The sequence below is a fragment of the Plectropomus leopardus genome, chromosome 7 (genome assembly GCF_008729295.1).
Source record: "Plectropomus leopardus isolate mb chromosome 7, YSFRI_Pleo_2.0, whole genome shotgun sequence".
Taxonomy (NCBI): Eukaryota; Metazoa; Chordata; class Actinopteri; order Perciformes; family Serranidae; genus Plectropomus; species Plectropomus leopardus.
In genome coordinates this window covers 26,149,940-26,171,445 of record NC_056469.1, presented here as the reverse complement: position 1 = coordinate 26,171,445, position 21,506 = coordinate 26,149,940, and the positions used below count along the sequence as shown (strand labels likewise).

Below are 21,506 nucleotides of genomic sequence, written 5' to 3'. Positions count from 1 at the left end.
TTCTGATTTCAGCCTCGTCAGTATGACGTTAATAGGAAGCGGTATTTCGAAATATCCTGGTATACTGTAATTCTGTTATCCTGCTGAAGTCAACCGCACCATTCAACCTTTCCTGTTTTTGTTTCAAAATAAAAGCCCTCTGACAGCATTCCTGTCGACAGAATCCCTTCAGTTGACACAAGTCTTTTTATTGTGAATTATTTGCAGGGCTGTGTTGTTGACAATGCAGGAGCTTGTATATGCTCATAAATGAGCGGAATATGTGCTTATAATTGTGGAAAGACAGTTCTCACAGCAGCAGGCAGCCTTGCCGAAGCATCGCAGCAACAACGCTGCCAGTGTGCAGTGTGTCACAGGCGTTAGCTTAGTAAACAGGAGCGTTGAGACTTTTTTGAAAACAATCCAGATGCTGCATCTAGAGCTGCACAATTAATCAAAATATTATCAAAATTGCAATAAGGCCAAGTACAATAACCAAATCTCAAGAGGCGCAGATTTATGATTAAAGTAAAATGTGTCACGGCATACCATTATAAATGAAACATCATGTTCCTACAGAGATGCCCGGCCTAAGACCCCAGCAAAAATCCCATCTTTTAAAAAAATTTATTTATTTTTTCAGGGAAAATAAATAGCAAAAAGTACCATTCCTGCAAAAATCTTAAGTGTAATCACAACAGCGATACCTCATAAAATTATTGCTATCTGATTATTATTATAGCAGCAGCTGAACTTTCTGTTGATTGTCTGAAGTACTATTTTCAAATTTCAAAAACAGTAACACAGCATTCATATACAACATCATCACAGCTCATCTTCGCTCTCCATAGTCTGTTAACATTTGCCAGTCGCTTAGGACTGCATCACGTTTTGTTACTGATTGGTTGTAGGTCTATCTAATTGCATCCAGAGGCATTTTGGTCGTCAGATGTCAATAACGCCCCTTGGAAATCAAAAATAAATGGAGAGGTTTCAGACTATTTTGCAATTGTGATTTGGTCTGGCGATGTCAAGAAGTCTGCTCGAAACACTGACTGAGATTGCTGCAGGGCTGAAATAAAGTATTTTCACAACCCAAGTAGTAAACTTGAAAATATGACACAATACATAATAAAGTGTTATTTTTCCATTGGTAAAATAAACATAATTTTAGGTTGGGCATGTGCACAGTAACCAGTTCTATGGTTATTGGTTATTTTCTAGATTTATTTAAACACAAATGCAGGATAAAACATTTGCATATCATTAAAAAAACCTCTGACTCCATTGTTCCCACCACAGACATTATACCACAAAAACACGTAATCCTTGAAATACACACAAAAATGCCACTGATCTCGCTCCCGTAGCTGAAACCTGAGGAGCTTTTGTTGTGCCAACCCTGCTCACTAACGTGGCCTCAGGCTGCTGTGGCAAGAGTCAGATGATCTAATCACACTCTGTCATTACACAGGCGTTGTTACACAGGAACTATATTATTAGGACTATCAGCGCAGAGCCACACTCGTCAGCTCTAATGATTGTGCACAGACCCTGCCACGCTTACTGCTGTTCTCACGAAGTGACAAACAGGCCCAGATGTTTTTGTCTGTTGGATTTAAACACACACACACATACACACACGCAAACACTCTCAATCAGGCTGATCTGTAAGTTCTTTGCTTCAGAGGTTTTACAAGCAGGAGTACCTGCTTCTCTACAAAGACCAGGTACGCCTCCTCGTTAAAGCCTGTTTATATCAGCTCCTGTGCGCTCTGAGTTCTTTCATGTTCCTTTTCGTCCATTTCTGCCTTTCCTGTTTCTCATTTTCCACCGTATCTGTTATGTCTGACTCCTTTTTTAAAAAAATAATCTTTATTAAAAAGGATTGGTAGACATTTTGGGAGATGTGCAAATTTTCTACCTTGAGTTAAATGTTAAGATTGATGCCACTCGTAAGACAGAAGCTCAGTCTTTGGGGACTTGGCTTGGGAACCAGAGGGTCGCTGGTTCAAGTCCCCTGACGGACCGAGTAGAGGGTGTTGACTGGCAGCATGAGAGGTGCCAGTTCACCTCCTTGCACAAGGCTCTGAACCCCCAAACTGCTCAAGGGGCGCCTCGTATGGCTGCACTACCCTCTTGTTGCATGTGTGCGTAAATTATGTAAAAAGAAGCATTTTAACTGCCAGTTGCCCCAAAAATTGTGAGAATTGACAAATAATGAATTAATTTAATTTCACTTGGATTTATTGCTACAGCCAGCTGCTGGTTAGCTTAGCTTAGCTCAGCACAAAGACTGGAAACAGAGAAACAGCTAGCCTAGCGCTAACCTAAAGCTCACAAAATAACACATTATATCTTGTTTGTTTAAACCAAATAAGAACTGAAGTGTAAAAACTGACTACGGGAAATAGCCTGCCGCATAAATTCCTTTAAATTTACAATTACAGGAAAAATAAAAGTATATCTCTTTATCAGTTGGTCATTTTTACACCTCAGTTTTCAGTCTAAATGCTAAGCTAACCAGCTGCTGACTGTAGCCTTACATTCAACGGACAGGTACAAGATCTCATCTGATTCTCGGCATTAAAAGGTATGTAGCAGCAACCTCCTTGGCTGAAATTTGTCACTTCTGGCTTCAAAATACCAAGACGGTGACTGCCAAAATGCCAAACTATGGCCATCAAAACAGGAGTCCTTAAACAAATGGGTAATATCAAAAATGTCAAACTATTCCTTTATCAATGAAAGCCTCTATTAGATTAAAAATCTCTTCTTCATTTGCGTGACGGGTTTGATAGTCAACAATAACTCTGAGTTACAGATAAACCAAACAAAGGTTTGGTCATATAACAGTGTATTTTGGGTTACAGTAGAAATGTGTCCACCAGTCGAAGTTTGGCAATATGGTTTGTACTGTGGGAGTTATAAAGGGCAGACTATGTAGGAAATCAAATCCAGCTGTCCTGCAAGGTAATTTGGGCAGACATGGGGGAGGAGAGTGAAGTTAGAAGTACAGAAACCTGTAACACTTAAAATTATTGTTTTGAGAAACCTTAAAGCTTACATTAATTTAATAATTAATTTTAGTTTGAGTTTGAGTCTTTTGTTTTTAACTCAAGTTCTGTCTTTTTTGTATGCAAGTTCCAAAAAATGCATGACATTTTTAAATGTGATGAAGTTAGGTATAGTGGTTGGGTTAAACCAATTCTTATTTGGATTGACTCAACAATTACTGTATTGTGAGATATACTGTCACAGTGATATCAGTTTACATGTACCGTTATAGAGGATTTTGGCCATATCACCAAAATAAGAATTATACAGACAACACAAGATATGCCACAAAATCATAACATTTCTAATCAAATCATGCAAAAGATTTCATCCTAAAAACAACCAAAACACTGGCAGTCAGAAGGCAGAGCACACAGTTTCTGGGCAACAATTTGAGTCCACAGAGAGAGTCCAAATTTTGCAACTATAGATCCAGTTGCAGAGGGTTCCCGGCAGAGCAAGCAGCATTACTGTCTGCAGTAAAAACTCTTTTGCAAAGTTCAGTACAGAAATTGAGAACTGTTAATAAAAAAGGAGCCCTGGGGACGAAGATCTTAGCTTTCCGCACTTCCAACCTCTCTCCCTCACACCCATGTGTTATTATGAAAATATGTGTTAAATCAAGAGTTATCACTTTACTGGTTTGTTGCAATAAGATGTGGGTTTGTAGAGCGGCTGCATGGAAAGTGGAACATGGAAAGATTGTCATTTTTGTTGCCTTCAAGCAACATTCTGGTTTCACTTATTGATCATGTGGTTACAGTGTTTATCTTGGGCTTTCTCCTCCTTTTCTTTTCCTAGAAACATAACTTATTTTGTGGCCCAAACTCCAACTTCTCCTGAGAATCACAGTTGCCGTTTGTCTCGTGCACAACGGGGCCTCCTTCACGCGTTGATAGATGAGCAGTGTTTCCTCTGGAGGAACTCCCAGCAGCCTTGACCTCGAGGCTGAGAGCTGGGTGGTGCCCTGCAAAGCGCCGACACACGGCCTCGGTCACAAGATTAGCCGGAGAATGTTAATCACTGAGAACAAACGCACACATATATTAACATATGTCATGGATTTGTGCGCATGCATACAGTGATCAGCTCTGGCGTGTGGAGCGTGTTGATTTATGGCTGCAGGGGCCAACGGTCAGTTGTTTTGTCTGTGTAATGTCGCAGTAATGCTTGAGGAATGACCAGCCAGCCTTAACCTGTATGAAGCACTGAGGAGATGCGGCCAGCTGTGCAGGCAGAGACTTGCGTGGAGAATGACGACGTGTCACCTGGGCTTTCCCTGCGGAAACACACATGTGGTGAAAGGTTCCCGCTTTTCCTCGTAATCTGTTCCTGCTCAAAACTCATTAGTCTTGTCTGGGTCGGTGTTTGTGTTTCACGTGAGAGTGTTATGTGTGACCAGGATCGGCTTGTGTGTGTTTTTTATATGTGTGTGGCATTTGAAGAAAGTGAACAAAGCTTTCAGCCCTCAGGCAGTAACCCCCTCCTCCTCCTCCTCCTCCTCCTCGTCTGCATGCTCCTATATATTGCAGGCAGACCTTTTCTCTCATGCCCCCTCCATGGTAGTAAAACACATCTGTAACTTTCACAGCTCCCGTACAAAAACACTGACTGTCTCTCTCTCAGCTGCACTCACTTCTCTTTCACCTGCCCTCTGCTGCGATCTGTCTTTCACTTTTTCATCGTCAGTCTGATGCTCAGTAGCAGACAGTTTTTATGTCTCTCACTTCATGCTTCTTTTATGATGTTTACATAAGGATCAAGAGGCCTTTCCATGGCCTAAAAAATATAATTTAGTAACTTTTCCGCATTAAAATGTCTAAAACCGTCTAGATCAGTGTTATATGATTTGAGTTATGAACTTACATACTCTGAAACGTTTCCGACAACGTTCAGACCCAGAGAAGTCTGTTTCTTTAATCAAGGATACTGTCTGTGTCATTTGGTCACTGTTGCCGCTCAGTGGCATCATATCCCCTTTGCTGTGTCTGCCAGAGGCTGTCATCAATGAACTTTTTATCCAGTTTTAAACCACATTGTTATGATACACTTATTCGATCATGTCTTTTAAACGATCGGGGGACTTTAGTCATCTGACGTCTTGAGCCAAAGTTTTCAGAAAAACAAGATGAGCAAACGTTAGTGTCAGCTCAGCTCCAGCCTCAGAGAAACACAGATTTTTAACATGAAACTGGTTTATTTGTGATTTTACAGGTTTAAATCGCCAATTTCGTTTGTTTTGGAGAGGAGGAGACGTCTGTGAAAAGCTCCCGGTGAAAACCACCTGCACATCGGGATGTTTCATTATTAGAGAAACAAGGTGGTCATACATTAGCAGGCGCTGGGCTAGCAGCCCGTTTGCAACAAGCCAAAAAGCGTCTGAGAGACACTTATTTGTAACGTGAAACTGTTTTTTTCAGGGTTTTTTTTACCACTTTCAATCTCTGGGTCCATTTGTTTTGGAGAAGGAGACCTCTTCAGACTATTTGGCTTCCTGTAAAAATCTCCTGAACAATGAACACTGAAGGAATTTTAAACTGGAGAAAGTGACTGCAATGACAGCATTGCTTTGTCTTTTCTTATTATTTTCATATTTTCATTGAGAGAGAGAAAATTACATATTTTACATTGAAGTTGTTGTTTAGGTATTTAAGCAGTGAGTTGTGATAATCGTGAGTGATTACAGTTAAAGACAAATCCTGATGTTATACAATATGGGAGTTAGTTTACAAGTTTTATCCATCATTGGTATTGGAAACCCCAGAAAAATCCCCCAAGTTCCCAATGGAGCAAGATACACAAGCACTCAGACAAACATAAACAAACCCCCAGGTTTGCTACACTAAAACAAAGACACATTTTTAAACTAAAACAAAGGCAAATTTCGCTAACTGTCCATTGTAAACATCCATCACAGCTGACCGACTGACTTCTTAATCCAGCTCTGATCAGTTTTCCTTTACATGACGAAATCATCGTTTTGTTTACGCTCACTTTTAGTTTTCCCTTTAAAGTAGTTTGGTTCAATCTGACTAAACTGTTGCCTTGTTTACATCCCGTCTGACTGTCTGACCACTCAGGTTTCTTTCCTCGTCGGACCTCATTGTGGTGATGCAGTGTTCCCAGACCTCAGTAATTATTTCAGTGAGCTTATTGTTTTCATAACTGATTGATTGCCATGTGGAGTGTAAGCGATAACCAGAGCTGCAAAAACAAGGCCCAAGTTGAAAGAGACTGTATTTTTTTCTTAAATCAATATAAACCAATAAAGTGTTTAATAAATTTGACGAAAGAGGCAATGCTTCCAAATGTGAGTCACTATCTAAACACAAGCAGCCGTATGAAATAAAAATGTCAAAAAAATTAGGCAAAATTTGGATGTAATTCTGGAGCAAAGAAAGAATATGTAAACAATATTTTAAATATTAGCAATGGCTGCTTTCAGCACATACATTTCTTTTGATTTTCTGTAAAAACACTGAGGTTTAATACCCAACCTTATCGATGAAAAGTCAACAATAATGACAACCTTGGTGTCCTGGTGACGTAGTGGTCAAGATGCATATCACCGATCTCACTCAGGGACCATAGTTGCACATCTCGCTTTCCTCATTTCCTGTCTATATCTCTGGTGACACTGTGAAAAATTAAAAGCTTAAGGCCAAAAGATTATTTAAAAAATACAGCTGTCATAATGAATCAGAGTTCAAAGACGCATTTAAAATTCTCAGAAATCTTCCCGCGTTATCTCAGTGCTGTTAGTTGATTTGCGGCTTCATTGTCCATCTGTAGACCTTATTTATGAGGCAATTTTTTTACTTGCTTTCTTCTTATCTGCGTAAATGTATCCATCTGAAAAATGCTTGAAGCTGCCATCTACGCTCTGTGACACAGTCACAAGATTTACTCTTGCTATCTGTACCCAATGTTCATTTTGAAATGGGAAAAATGTTCGCTGCCCCTGCGGCTTGGGAGTCTGCTGCAGCCTGATTTGGATCACGGGGGATAAAGAAACCAGCTCAGATTGAAGGAATTAGAAAAGGTGCAGCATGTTGTAGATGCTTTGGCTAACTATTCGTGTTAACTGTGTTATGCAGGAGATGATGACCTGATTTCTTGGTATGCTGGTATTCTGCATTGTTTTTATAGTCTGTAATGGTTACATGTTGTATGTCTTCAACTTTATTTGAATGCGCTGTGCTCTGTCGTACCCTGGACGCTCTTGGAAAGGAGACTTTTAATTAAATGAGGCTTTTGAACAAAGCTTTTCCTGAGTGGTGTGTAGGATTTAGTGGCATCTAGTGGTTAGGATTGCAGATTGCAACCAGCTGAAACTTCTCCTGCTTCGGATTCCTTTAGTGTTTTGATTTCATCCACAGGCCCAGACTCATCCTCGCTGCCTTTTCCTCTCCCTCCTTCCATCAACTCCATCTTTAAGTATTTTACTTCTGTAAAAGTCATCGCTCTCTTTTCTCTCCCCTCCTCGACCCATTCACTCACTGCCACTCTCCCTCCTCCCCCCCTCCTGTCACCACTCCTTCTATTCTCGCTCCCCTTCTTACAAGGAGACCCCCTAACCCTGCACTCATACTAAACGAAGGAACACCAGAGAACACCAGCCCTTACAATAACACACAAATTCTCCTCCAGAACCATGAAACACCAGTTTTTACTCTCTCTTCACGTCCCCCCCCTCCGCCCTCCATTCAGTCCATTAGCCTCCTGATGTTTTTACACACCCTAAACTCTCTTTAGGGAGGAGAATCCACTCGCCCTGTAGCGCTCATACAATCACTGACGCATGAATGCACACACTTAACTTTTACTTACATTCTCTCTTTTCATTTCGCATTCCTTTTTTTGTCTTTTATGAAACCTCTTTCTTTTTTCTTACTGTACTGTAGCGTCCCGTAGCTGCACACACACCGTCCCTGTGTGTGTGTTTGGTTTTGTAGTCATTGTTTATGGTCTTGCAGGCACAAATACACAGAGATTATCCATTTTGAAAGGGGCCCAGCATGTTTATGTCCAGCAGGAATATTTACAACCATTACCAACCGCATTTCACACGCACATCCGGGCAGATTTACACGGTTACTTGAAAACATCAGGTCACATATGTACACTGACCCTAAAGTAGTCAGTGGATGTAGCTTAAACACACACTCGTGTAAGAGGCTTAAACCAGTCTTGAACATATCGGCCATAAATAACACAAAAATAAGTCTGTTTCCACAGTGTGAAACTGTGGCAGAGCGTACCACATAAAGTTTCATGAGCTGGTTTCACACTCCGCTAGAACAGAAACAACAGATGATCCTTATGAGCGCCTTGTGACTTGACGGCGACATACATTCCTTCGCTAAAACGCAGTCAAAGTGTGAAATCCAGCAAGGCCAGAGTCAATGAGTGCATGCTTTGACGTTTTATCCATGAGAGTCTTTTAGTCACACTTTGTCGCAGAGGCTGGTTCACATGGGAACTGTCGATGTGTGACTGTGTGTGTGTGTGTGTGTGTGTGTGTTTGCGTGTGTGTAAACTCGAATGCTCCCTCGCTCTCTTCTCCCCAGATGAGTGACTAGGAACTTTCCAGCTGTTTGTGACAGCTGTGTGAGCGGAGAGAGATCCACACAAAAACACAAAAGACAAGAGGAACGAATCAAAGACAGAACGGAGTGAAAGACAAGATGATTGTGGAGCTGACAGAGATTAGAGTTGCAAGGAAATCTGAGAGCTCTGTGTGCGGCACACAAGAGTTTGTGTGCATGTGTGCGTGAGTGCGTGTTTGAGCCAGCTGTATATGAGAGGTCTGTAAACTCAGTGGGTTTTTTGACCATACAGGATGGTTGTGGCTTCCCACAGATACAATACCTGATGAGTGTGTGCGTGCGCGCGTGAGGTGATGGAAGAAGAAGCATGCAGATCCTTTGCTGAATTAAAATACTAAATTATAAGTAATGTATGTAAAATGTTACTTAAAGACAGGCTGTGCATTTTTTTCCGAAAAAGAAAACCAATATATATACTCATACAAAAAAAGTTCCTCTTATTCATCACTTAAGACCCACTGGATCTTAAGTGTGGCAGTGTGTTTATCTGCAGAAATTCTGCCCTCTGCTTGTATCCTTTTCTTTTGTTTGTTTTAATACTTTTCTTATGTTTTGGACTTTTATTCTTTGGCTTTATGGCGGTATGGATTTTTACAGCAGTGAAATAGCAACATATCACACTGGCATTTTTTCAGTATTTTCCTATTTCTCTCCTTATGTGACAGCCTGTTTCTTTCGCCCAAACGGGGTCATGGCCTTTGCAATTGCAGTCTGGTCTATAGCAGGTATATTGCTTACTGTGTTCACTATCTTTTTAGCTTGTTAGCATGCTGTCCTTTTCTCATTAACACTAAACAAAATATAAATGAGGCTGACTGGATTGTCATTGGTTTTGCAGGTATTAAAATTAACAGTTGTGGTTTATTGAATCGGATAGCACCACTGGGCAAAAAGTCAGGGGAACACCAAATTCATGAGGATTCATCATCTGGGGGGCGATGAGTATCACAACGTTAGGACTAGTTCATCTAGTGGGCCCAGTAGCTCACCTGGCAGAGCAGCTGGCCCACGTACAAAAGGATATGTCCCTGCTGCAGTCGCAGGTTTGACTGCATGTCATCCCCTCTCTCTCCACCTTTCACGCTAACATCTGTACTGTCTAATGAAGGGGAAAAATAGTCTTTAGAAAAAAAAGGACAGTTAATCTAGCAAATCACTTGCCCCATCCGGGGCTGATGATGGAAGAAGCTAAGGAATGAATCATCTGTCTTCCTTTTCATCTCTAATGAGAATTTCGAGAAACTGGCGGCAGGTTAAGACAAAGTTTATGAGGAAAACTCCAACTATGTATTGTGCAGTTTGCTGGAAGTTTGAGAGCAAGGCAGAGTGAAAGGGGCTGTTTTTCAAAGGCATCTCAGGTTTCCAAAAAACAATACTGGGGTGCCACAGCAAGAGCCGACAGCATGTCACTTACATGGCAGGTAAGAGGCCTGCAGACAACCCTTCCTCCGGGGTCTTTCTGGTGCTTGTACGAAACATTACTTACTAATTACGATTAACTTTTTGGTGTTATTAGATAACTGCTAATAAATAAAATGTTTTGTATTGGGGCAAGTAAAAATTGAAACTTTAATATATATTTGAAGAAGTGGAGAATCACCAAACCTTAGAAATACAGTTTCTGAAATGTAGTGGAGCAGAATTATAAAGAAGCATAACATGGAAATACTCAAGTACAATACATTTACGTCAGAATTTTACTGAAATACAGTACCATAGTAAAAATTCCTTTCCATAACCCTGTCCATGTCTGTATGTCCCTCAGGACGCGGTCAAAGCTCAGTGAGTTACGGTCAGTACAGTAAGAACCAGCAGAGTCGTGTCTGCCTGATTTTTCAGCTGTCGTTTAAGTGCAGGTATGCTGAAACTCTTTCCACAGAGGAGCACAAGCTGGACATGTGCTTACACACACACACACACACACACACATGCATTTCACATTCTGTGGCCATGCACAGAAAACCACGGTGGATTTATGTGAGCAGCCGCTTCCAAAAAATCTATTATTTCCATATGGTTGTAATACACCCTCTGACTGCCAAAAGCAGCATGGAGACTACGTGTGTGTGTGTGTGTGTCTGTGCATGTGCGCATGTGTGCGTGTGTGTGTATGTGTGTGTGTGTATGTGTGTGTGTGTGTGTGTGTGTGTGTGTGTGTTTGTGTGTTTGTGTGTATGGCTATTGCGTGTTTGGGCTTACCTCTACGATCTCAAATTAATTCTCCCCTCTCTTTATTAGCTGTTTTTCCTCACAACAGTCCACTCCACCCTCGCTTCTCCAGAGACTGGGAGAGAAACAACCACCGGTTTAATAGCTCGGTGATTTCATTTTAGTTGAATGTGTGGCACCGCATTTTAAACCCTCTTGTCTCTTCGTGTTTTTGTCCTTCAGGTGTGCGGAGGAGGTGCGTTGGACTCCAGAGCGGAGCAGTGTGCAGCCTTTAACACGCAGGAGTTCATGGGTCGCCTCTATGACTGGGAGCCTTTCACTGAGGGTGAGGAGTTAACACACACGCACATACACACACACATACAGTAGTTATGGGTTTATCTGCACAGTACTTCAACGCGATAATAGGCTTATTGCAAGAATTAAATGCTAGGAGAGAGGAAAGGAAGGGTGAAAAGCGACGGTAAAATGAGTCATTTAGTGAGTTAGTGTGTGTTGGCAGGCCCAACCCACCGCAATCCCTCCTCTCATTGGCCTGCAGTGCATGTAGCGTCGAGGGTGGTGGGAGTCCAGAGAAAAAGAGAATGACTGGAACTCATACTGCTTTTATTCTTTACGAAAAAACACTCCCTCGTCTCTTTTTCCTCTCATTTGTCCAACGTCTCCCTGCTTCTCTCCTGCCAAGCTTCTCCTCCCAGCTCTGACGAAGCACACGGATTCCTACTGAGTGAGATAAAGAGACAAAGAGAAAGACAGAGAATGGGGAGGTGAGAGGTGATGGGATGCAAGTGTCTTGTCACATGACCACTGGGAGCGAAGGGAGACGACGTGGCTTGTGTGCTTGCGTACTGTATGTGCGCTGCATGTGTTTGTTTACTTTCGTGCTGAGTGCACAATAGTTCAGCGCAGTGGAGATTGGGTCTATTTATCTTTGTTTTCCAATGCTGGAGGGAAGAGAAGGAAAGAGGGAAAACACTAAACAGATATTTGAGGAATTTGAGAGAAAAGGAGGAAAATATTACCAACATGGGGGTTTTGGAATCGAAGGAAACACAGCTGTGAGATGATATCAACAGTATTTGTCATTAGACTTTGACTTGCGCGTACAAGCTGCTGTGTTTTTAAAGTATGAGCCTATTAGTCAGTGTGCTTGTACTGTAGATGAATGGCTTAATGGATCTGACATGGTATGTGGGGAAATGTTTGTGCATGTATGTTTATCTGTCTGTCCATACACTTGTGATTACTGTATCAGCTGGTTTAAATTCCTTAACACACACACACACACTGTGAAAGGGTAGAGCCAAACACACTAGAACAGCAACACTAACTATATGAAGAAATCTGTTTTTGTTTTGCCTTATTACACAAATAACACGCTTGTTAAAAATAAAAACAGTGCAGAAAACTAAAAGTACAGCAGAGCATGTAACGCAGTTAAGATGTTATGACGAATGACAGGCTTGCAGATAGTGACGAACCCACAGAGGAATCTCCCCACTGCTCTGAGGAGCGTTTTTGTATCTTGCGGCTTATTGTTTTGGTTTCACGGTTCGCAACTGTACTGTTTTCGCTGTCAGTGATCTCACCGACCTCGTTTCCAGATGCAGCGGGCAGCTGTTTTCAGTGAAAAAGCTCTGATAAACTCAGTGTACACTACCTGCTCAGCACCAAACAGCAGATAAATAAAAGTTAAGAACTAGCTGATGGGGAAAGTTGACCATCAAGCAGCTAAAGAGTCAGATATTTCCTTGTGATCAGCAAAACAGAGCTTAAAAGATAGTGAACATTGAATTTTAATTCTTCAGGCAATATGGATTTATATGGATGAATATGGATTTTTCTTGTTTTGCAATTTTGCATTGTAACTTGTGCTGCCCCCCAGAAGTCAGAGATTTGAATCATCAGTCAGAGACACTCATTCAGCTAAGATAAAGTTGGGCAGTTGTTTTTTGTTCAAATATTTTGCTAATCGGTGTGCTGTGGATCGTAGTTGTGGGGACGTTTGGTCCTGGGATTTTGCTGCAGAGTGAGCCCTCCTCTTTTTCATGCTGTTCTTTGGTACATACAGCTGCAGACACGTGCAGCGGCAGAGGCAAACGCTGAGATAACATTATCCTCTGCCTTCTGTTCAGAAGTGGTGAATTTACAGCTTACAGAAACTTAATTTGACACAGTCTCTTGCTTTTGTTCGACTTCTAGTATCAGCAAAAGTATGTTGCACATTTCCAATCTGTTGTTAGCGCACTTGGCTTGTTACCTATGTTGCATGAGTGTCGTTGTCACACTTAACATCCCACTGAAATTATCTATTTTCTTTGTACCAGGCTGTAAACATGTTTATTTCTGCTGTAAAGTTGGGCATTTTAACATGGGGTTTATGTAAATAGACTCACCTCTGGAGCCAGCCTCAAGTGGCTGTTCAGGGAACTGCAGTTTTTGGTACTTCCACTTTGGCTTAAATTTTTAATCCCAAAGGTTGCCACTTTGTTCCACAATATGTATACCATATTACCCAACCTTCCATGCAGCTGAATTTGAAAATCTTAATTGCTGGTCTTTAAAAGTTTGAGTGTCCTGGGTGTATTTATGTCACTTTATGTCACCCAGTATGACCTGTCCATCCCCCTGTGACCCTGCCAGGGACAAGCGTTTACAGTTAATGGATGGTTTGCATCACTTTCTTCCATTTCTTGTGTGAGAGGTCACGCAGAGGGAGTACACCTTAAAGACTTCGCTGATGTTTTTTGGTCAGAGCTGCAGGGGTATCAGCTGGAGTCTCACTGTCTGCATAAACACACAGGGGCTTTCCTTTCACTCACCACCCCCCGTCTCTGTGTGTTTGTGAGGGAAAAGCATGAGATTACTGTATTTATCCTGAAATGAGTTGCTCTTAAATTCTCTCTATCTGCTGTGTGTCCTTGCCCTCTGCTCCACTCCGGCTTTTTTTAAACAAGCGTGTCCTTGAGATCTGCTGAGAAGCAGAGAGGGCCGGATAGAGAGAGAGAGAGGAGGTGAAGAAAAACAGAGACAATCTCTTTATAGGGGGGTTCACGGGTACATCATGCTTCTGGCATTAGAAACACAATTACTGTGAGAATTATTTTGGATAAAAGAAGCCACCAAATGGAAGATGTCACATTTATTGGTGGTGATGATTCAAATGGAGGTGGATTCAGGATTGTGTGTGCTAAAGGTGTTTGCAGATGACGCCAGCTGGGTCAACACACTCCATGTGGCGGAGATGAAAGAAAATGAGACAAACATCCTAAAATCCTGTTCTCTCCATCCTGTTCTATTTGTCGCTGGCTCCTTTTACTCCTCTGCTCCTCTGTCTCCTTCACCAACAGGACCGCCTATGCCCGTGATTCTCAACTTGTGACCCGCGGGCCAAATCTGGCCCCTGACAGTGTGCCAAGTGGCCCCCACCTATTTTCTAACTCATAGTTTTTGCACTTTTATTGTACCTAGGGTGCCAGAGTGCATAAAACAGCATCAAAATCGAGCTTGTTTATTAAAAAAAAGTGCCAGTTGAGGATCCTCTGTATCCCCTGACAGAGGTCCTAGCTAAGCCCCTAATGTCTTAAAACCCAGAAACATCCTAAAATCTTAGAAATGTTCTAAAATCCTTTAAACACCCTAAAATCCTGGAATCATCCTAATATCCTGGAATCGTCCTAAAATCCTTAAAATGTCTTAAAATCCTATAAATGTGTTGAAATCCTGGAAACATCCTAAAATCCTTGAAATGTCCTGAAGTCCTAGAAATGTGCTAAAATCAAAGAAATGTCCTAAAATCCTAGAAATGTGCTAGAATTCTAAAAATGTCCTAAAATTATAGAGACATCCTAAAATCCTAGAAACATCCTGCAGTCTTAGAAATTTCCGAAAATCCTAGAAATGTCTTAAAATCCTAGAAATGATCTAAAATCATGGAAATGTGCCATAATCCTAGAAACACCCTAAAGTCCGTAGAAATGCCCTTAAATCCTAGAAATGCCCTTAAATCCTAAAAATGTAAAATCCTACAAACATCCTAAAATCCTGTTTGGGACTGTTGAGAAACTGAGAGGCCCTCTGGACAGACAGAGAGAGAGGAGGTGAAGAAAAACAGAGACAACCTCTCATGGGGGAGTAGATGGGAAAATCATGCTTCTGGCATTAGAAACACAATTACTATGAGAATTATTTTGGATAAAAGAAGCCACCAAATGCAAGATGTCACATTTATTGGTGGTGATGGCTCAAATGGAGGTGGATTCAGGATTGTATGTGCTAAAGGTGTTTGCAGATGACGTCGCTGGGTCAGACACACTCCGTGTGGCAGAGATGATCCTTTTCCACTCTGCTAAGTAAACTGTACCTCAGTGTTTACTTCAGTCTGATCCCATTGGCTACAGCCCCAACCCTCGTATCCAGCTTCCCATCAACACACCGGAGACTGTGAGGAGTGTGTTTCGATATCCACTGGTGTATTCGTCATCTCTCTCCAGCTGCATTCATCTGTTTAGGTCTGCTGCATATATATCTCACTTTTGTATTTATGTTAAACCGTACAGGCAGCTCTTGCTACTTAGCGTGTGATTTTTGCCTCCAAGGTGACAGCGCTGTTATGTATGTGCTGCAGAGTGCTGTGGCCTATAGTTTGGACCTGGAAGCTAAAACTGTAAAGCTGCCACGGTTATAAACCACATTAGTGATTTACTTTAGTGGTAATGTTTCTCTACGTATGTTCGGCTCTGAACAGCAGTACCTCTCTTGTTTTGTAAGCGCTGCACGTGCAGGTGTTGTTTTACTTGAATATTCTCTTTTTTTCATGCGTCATCCCCTCTGCGCGCACCCATCCTCCCCTCTTCCTGTCCCACTGCCTCTCTCTTTCTCTCTCCCTGCTGGAGTTTGTTTAGACGGAGAGATAGTGGGGAAGTATATTTAGACAACATATATTCCACTGTCTGAACACTAAGCTCAGGGAGGGAGAGAGAGGCAGTGGAAGAGAAAGAGAGGCCGGAGATCGAGGAACAGAGACGCAGAGTGACGTGGCTAAAGACAAATGAAAGATAACGGCGTTGAAACAGAGAGAAAAGTTAAAGATGATTTGGAGTTGGGGAGAGATGAGGAGTGATGGAGCATGAGGGAGAACACACAGAGACAGGCAGAGAGCACATGAGTGGCAACACGTCTCCCCCTCTATTTTCTGTCACTGTCTCCAGTCTAATCTCTCAAAGATAACTATGACAGACGGAAAGAGAGAACCAGGGCGGAGAGAGAGAGGGTGGGAACACTGCCTCCCTTTCTCTTCTTTCTAAAAATGTACTGTATATCCGTCTCGCTGCCGTTATCAGACAGAGGCAAAGGAATGATTGTAAAAAGTGGAGATGGTTTAAGAAAGTTTGGCTCATGTGGATAGCACAGACAGTGATTTAATGTTTTCATAGAAATTATTATACAGTAGTTATTAGAGCTGAGTAATGACCCAGTGCCAAGTGGTATTGAGACGTCTCCAGTTATCAATACCTGCATTTAGTCGTTGTCGGAAACAAACCTCATATCTCCACATTTCACTGTTTTTCATAAAGTATTATATTGGTCCCTACCTCCTATCTCCATTGGATCCTTTTAAAAACAGTGTTTTTTTCTAATTCCTGAAAAATAGCGATTTTAGAGATAGGCTTGTGCCCGGTTTGTATACGACTCACAACTCACCTGATTATATTTTATTAAGGCTTAAAATATTGCATAATTAAGGTCATGGCTGCTTTGAGCAACTGGTGGGGACCGCCCTTGACAAGTCGCTACCACAGTGATAAACATTGTTTAGGTAATGTAACCATGGCGTAGCCCGAGATTCACAGAGAGTAGTCATAGCTTTCCCTGTTTTAGTGTTTTCAGTTCGTTATTGGTAATGTTTTGATCACCTAAAAATGTCTTTTGTAGCATTTGGTTGTGCTAAAAGGCCCTCTTAGGCAATGAAACTTAACTTACAGCCCGCAAGACAAATCCGTAAGTGTGTCGGATGGCCCCCCACCCATTTTCTAATACACAAAAAAAATGAAGTGATTTACCCTGGGAATTGTTTTTCTATTTTAAGTATACATAAGGTACCAGAGTGCATAAAACAGCATCAAAATAAATTTTGTTTATTTAAAAAAATCTTTGTAATGCCCTAAAATCCTCGAAACATCCTAAATCCCAAGAAGAGTCCTAAAATCCCAGAAACATGTTTGGGGCTGCAGAGGACAGTCAGTTCAGCATCTGCTTGGTTAGCACGAGCATCATTGGCTAACATCAGACACTAAGACGTTAAAGAGTTAAAAAGTCAAGACTCAGAAACGGCTCTGCTCTGACATTAAACTCTATAACTGTTAAGCTAAATCACTTTTTCCCCACATTGTTTGAATCAGAGTTTTCACATATGCTGATGACATATTGTTGTATGTCGGTGAAACATTTTCTTTTGTTTTTTCACACACTTTCTCACCATTTTTAATCCCATTTTACAGAAATGAAGTTTTTTCTAGCAAGCAAGTAAACTGTGATGAGTCTGCTGTCCCACTGAATCTGTCTCTGCTCTCCAAAGTATCCTGGAGCGGATGTTTACCTTCACTGAAGGACCACTACTGCATTCTTTAGAGTATATTTATAAGCTAGCTATGTACCATAATTTCCCTATAAAGTTGTGGAAAGGTAAACATCCAGCTTGACTCAATTGCTTCACATGTATGACTTCCTCACCACTTCCAGCCACTTAGTGAGATGAAATGCACTCTTAACGTCCACGGATGAGGATATTTAACTCGCAAAGGCACAAACCTGAACATGGTGTCCCAGTCTAAACTTCAGTGTTTTTGTTGTGACTCACAACATGGTCCCAGATGCAGATTTACTCGGAAGTCTGAAGTAGGCCACTTTTTTGTCCTTCAGATGAGAGCTGCAGCAGTTAATGGATTTCTCTGTTTTTTTATTTCTCCTTTGCGGTTGTTTTTCACTGCATTTGGCAGTTAATTAGTCAATCGACAGAAAAGTAGCAAGTATTTCTATAAATCAGAAAAAAAAAAGTCAAACATTTACTGGTTTCATTCGTCTTATATGAAGGAATTTGATGCCTTTCTTTCTCAGATTTCGGATATCGTCATATCTATATCACAGGTGTTGTCTCTTCCCGGTGTGTAAGTGATGTAATTCCATGTGACTATTCTAGCTGTTCTATTATTACCTTTTACCCCCTTAGTCATTATATCCACATTATTAATGTTTATCTATCAAAGATCTCATTATGTAAATATGTGACAACAAAAATGGTCAACCCTGCTATAACATGATATTGATGTTGTTGTTTTTAGGCAAAAGTTTTGTGATATTTGATTTTCTCCACAGTGCCCAGCCTTTTGCAGATTTCACTTTGAGCTCTGGGAAATTACACAGGGCATTTTTACACCATTTTTTGACATTTTACTGACAAAACAATTTATCGATTACTGGAGAATTATCTACAATAAAAATGATCGTTAGTTGCAGCCTAATCTCTGGAAACAGATATCTGCATATAAATGCAGAATCCTAATATGAATGGACACGATTTTTGTTTCTGAAGTGTTCTAGTTTCCCATTGTAGTCCATTTGTAGTCCCAGTAGTGTTGCTCAGTCACATGTGAGCTGCAGTAAAACAGTCCAGCTATGAAAAGGCAGAACATATCAGTCAAAATGCAGTGTCTCAGCCATCGGTTATGTCTGATAATGGGGTAGCTTTATGTAGCTTTTTTAAATTTATCTGCATATATCATAAAGTTTTATATGCTGATATCTGTTTATAGAGACATGCCAAAATGACTGGGGCACAGAGGAAGAAGTCTTGGACCAGATATCTGGTTGCTACACCGGGTCAGCCTAAAATATTAGCCCTCGCTCCCAGAGGCTTTATCGTCGTCAGACAAAATCCCACGGGTTCAGAGATTGGTTGCAGCTCTAATTAATTCATAATCATTCCATATTCTCTCCGCCCTTTCACTGAAATATTCCCTTTTTGGCGGGTTGAAATGAAAACCAACAAAAAAATTGCAGTCCAGTTTTACTAATGCTTCTCTTCTGTGTGGAGGTGTTTCTCTTTTTTAAATTATACCTGGCGAAGCACGTCAGAGTAGAGATTTAAGGAACAGAGATTCAGTGAAAAGCATATGGATTTACTTAAAATTCATAACATAGTATACTCTTGGCATTCTCTCTTGGACACGTGAGGTGAAGGAAGGGTCTGGTATTTGACCTTTAGTCTTTGTTCTGGCCTATCTCCTACGGACATCTTTACTTTGAAGACGGACAGGGCTTTGGGTTACGTGCTGATGATGGCTAATGACGGGGAAACGAGGTCCTCCCGAGGTGAAACGATCTTCAGGGTTATTATGTGAGAATAAAGTGGCGTTGGTGTAATATCAGAATCCCACTTTGATTATTTCAAATTGTCAAAAATTTTCACAAAAGACAGGCTTTTGGAGAGAAACCTTTTTCTCAAACTGCTTCAAGGACAGAAAAATATCACTGTACAAAGAGTTTTTACCACAAGGTGTCATGCTGGTGATATTTATATATAACTTAATAGTGGGTAGATTTTTGTCGTAATTTGACGGAGAAATATGACACCGCAGCGAGAAGTCACAAATTCAGAAGCACAGAATTTGTCCTTTTAACCCTTGAACTCCCAGTGACAGAAACTCCTCCCTCCCGTCTGAAACCAAATCTATGACCCCGTACTTGTGCTATGAGCTCACGTTTATGGCTCTATTTCACACACACAAGCGCAACCCTATAAAACACACACACACACACCAGCTCTGCCCGAGGCCTTTAACCCCTTTAGACCCCAAATCTTTAACCTCCAACAGGATGATGAACAATGGAGCCACTTACTGCCTTCCTGTCTTTATCACCCATTCCTCTATCACTTTCTTTCTTCTTTAAAGGAAAATTCAACATTTTAGGAAATATGTTTATTTGCTTTCATTCCAAGGACAAGATTGAGAAGATCATTTTATGTCTGTGTGTTAACAGAGTGTTACACTGATGTAGAAATGGACCTCGTCAGTGAGGAGTGGGCTACAGAGGTCTTGCATAAACAAAATAAACCTACAAAATGTCTAGAAAGAACATATTCTTAAACATGTTTCCTTTATTAAACAGAAAAATGCAACCATACACCTTCTGAATTTAAGAGCTTTATTGCCTTATTAATTTACGCTACACGCTTTTTTCTGCTCTTTGGTTGGGTTACCATCCAAATATACCGTAAATTTTAATTTACTTTAATTTTTGCTATTCATGTACGTTTTCATCCACTTTTGTTAAACAAAAAATATAACTAAAGCAAATTATCTCAGGTTTCAAACTGTGAAAGGGCAACTTCAAAATTCATACATAATAATTATTAGATGTAAAAGTATGTTACGAAAGTATTGTAACTTTTTAAGCACCTTTTCCAGGTACTTTTCTTGTTTGTTTGTTTGTTTGTTTGTTTGTTTATTTCACTAATCTTTAAGTTATTTTCTTATAGTTTTCACTAATTTCTTGCTAATTTTAGGGTCATTTCTTCTTTCATGGTTTATCGACTTCTCCCGGTGTTTTTAGCAGAAATCAAACCAAATTGCTCAGATTTCAAAGGGTTAAACTGCTAATTACATTTTACCACACAAAAACTTTTCTTGCTTTCTCCATTTTTTAATTTTTTTTTTTTGCTGGGATATTATTCTCTTGAGATCCTCTGTATTCTCCGCTCGTGTATTTGTCTGCCTACTCTCTCGGTACTGAAGGACTTCAATTTCCTCTTTTACCTTGAAGCCATCTTCTCTTTCTGTGATTCTTCCCTTCTGTTCTCCTTTTCCGAGTACATCCCTCCCTGCTGTGCGTGCCCGTTGGGTTCCTCCCATAAATCAAATCTTCCTCGAGCTTATGTTTACACCTCTCCTCCGGGTATGCGTCTCCTGGGAAGGTGCAGCGGTGAATGCACTCACACAAGTGAGCAGCAGGGGAAATAGCTAATCACTCTGGTGCTGTCTGACAGCCGGGGGGGAAACCACATGGAAAGACGTTCATCGCCCAGCTGCATCTTCTGCACGCCAGGCAGAGAGCAGCTACACAGGCTCACGCAGATACAATCACACAAACTTAATACAAAACGTTGTGCAATAATCCTTCTATCCTCTGTGTTGTAGTTGGTGCGGACAAACAGTGCGAGCTGACCTGCAGACCTGCCGGCTATCGTTTCTATGTCCGCCAGGCCGAGCGCGTCACAGACGGGACCCCCTGCTTCAACGTCAGCTCAAACGATGTGTGTGTGGAAGGCCGGTGTCTGGTGAGTGTGTTTAAATCTGCACGTGTGGGAGATTTTTAGCTTCAGGTGTCTGAGCCCGAGTCCGTCCTGTCTAGCCGCGGGTAGACAAAGTCCAGAACCTCTTAGTCTCAAGTCTGGAGGTTGATTTAAGCCTGGCATCCATATTCAGAGTATCCCCAATTTTTTTTTATTATCCCCCTGCTCTGGGCCTCTGTGTCTTTCCCTCTTTCTCTCATCTGCACACTCTTGTCTCTGGCATCGGTCTGGGCAGCAACACAGGGTTCCTGCAGATCCTTAAAAAGTCTAATCTAAATACAAGGCCCCAATTACCCAATTAGTATAAAGATGTCCTAAACCATTTTTTCAAAGGTCTTAAA

At 41.1% G+C, this 21,506-nt stretch overlaps 1 protein-coding gene across 2 annotated transcripts in view; it reads left to right on the top strand.

Annotated features, from left to right (window-relative positions):
• adamtsl4 (ADAMTS-like 4) overlaps window positions 1-21,506 on the top strand; it is a 55,109-nt gene that overhangs the window by 16,786 nt on the left and 16,817 nt on the right. For both annotated transcript variants that reach the window (XM_042489443.1, XM_042489442.1), the window contains exons 5-6: window positions 11,037-11,139; window positions 21,011-21,150. In XM_042489443.1, the coding sequence (XP_042345377.1) occupies window positions 11,037-11,139; window positions 21,011-21,150 (243 nt within the window). The remainder of the gene's footprint in view (window positions 1-11,036; window positions 11,140-21,010; window positions 21,151-21,506) is intronic.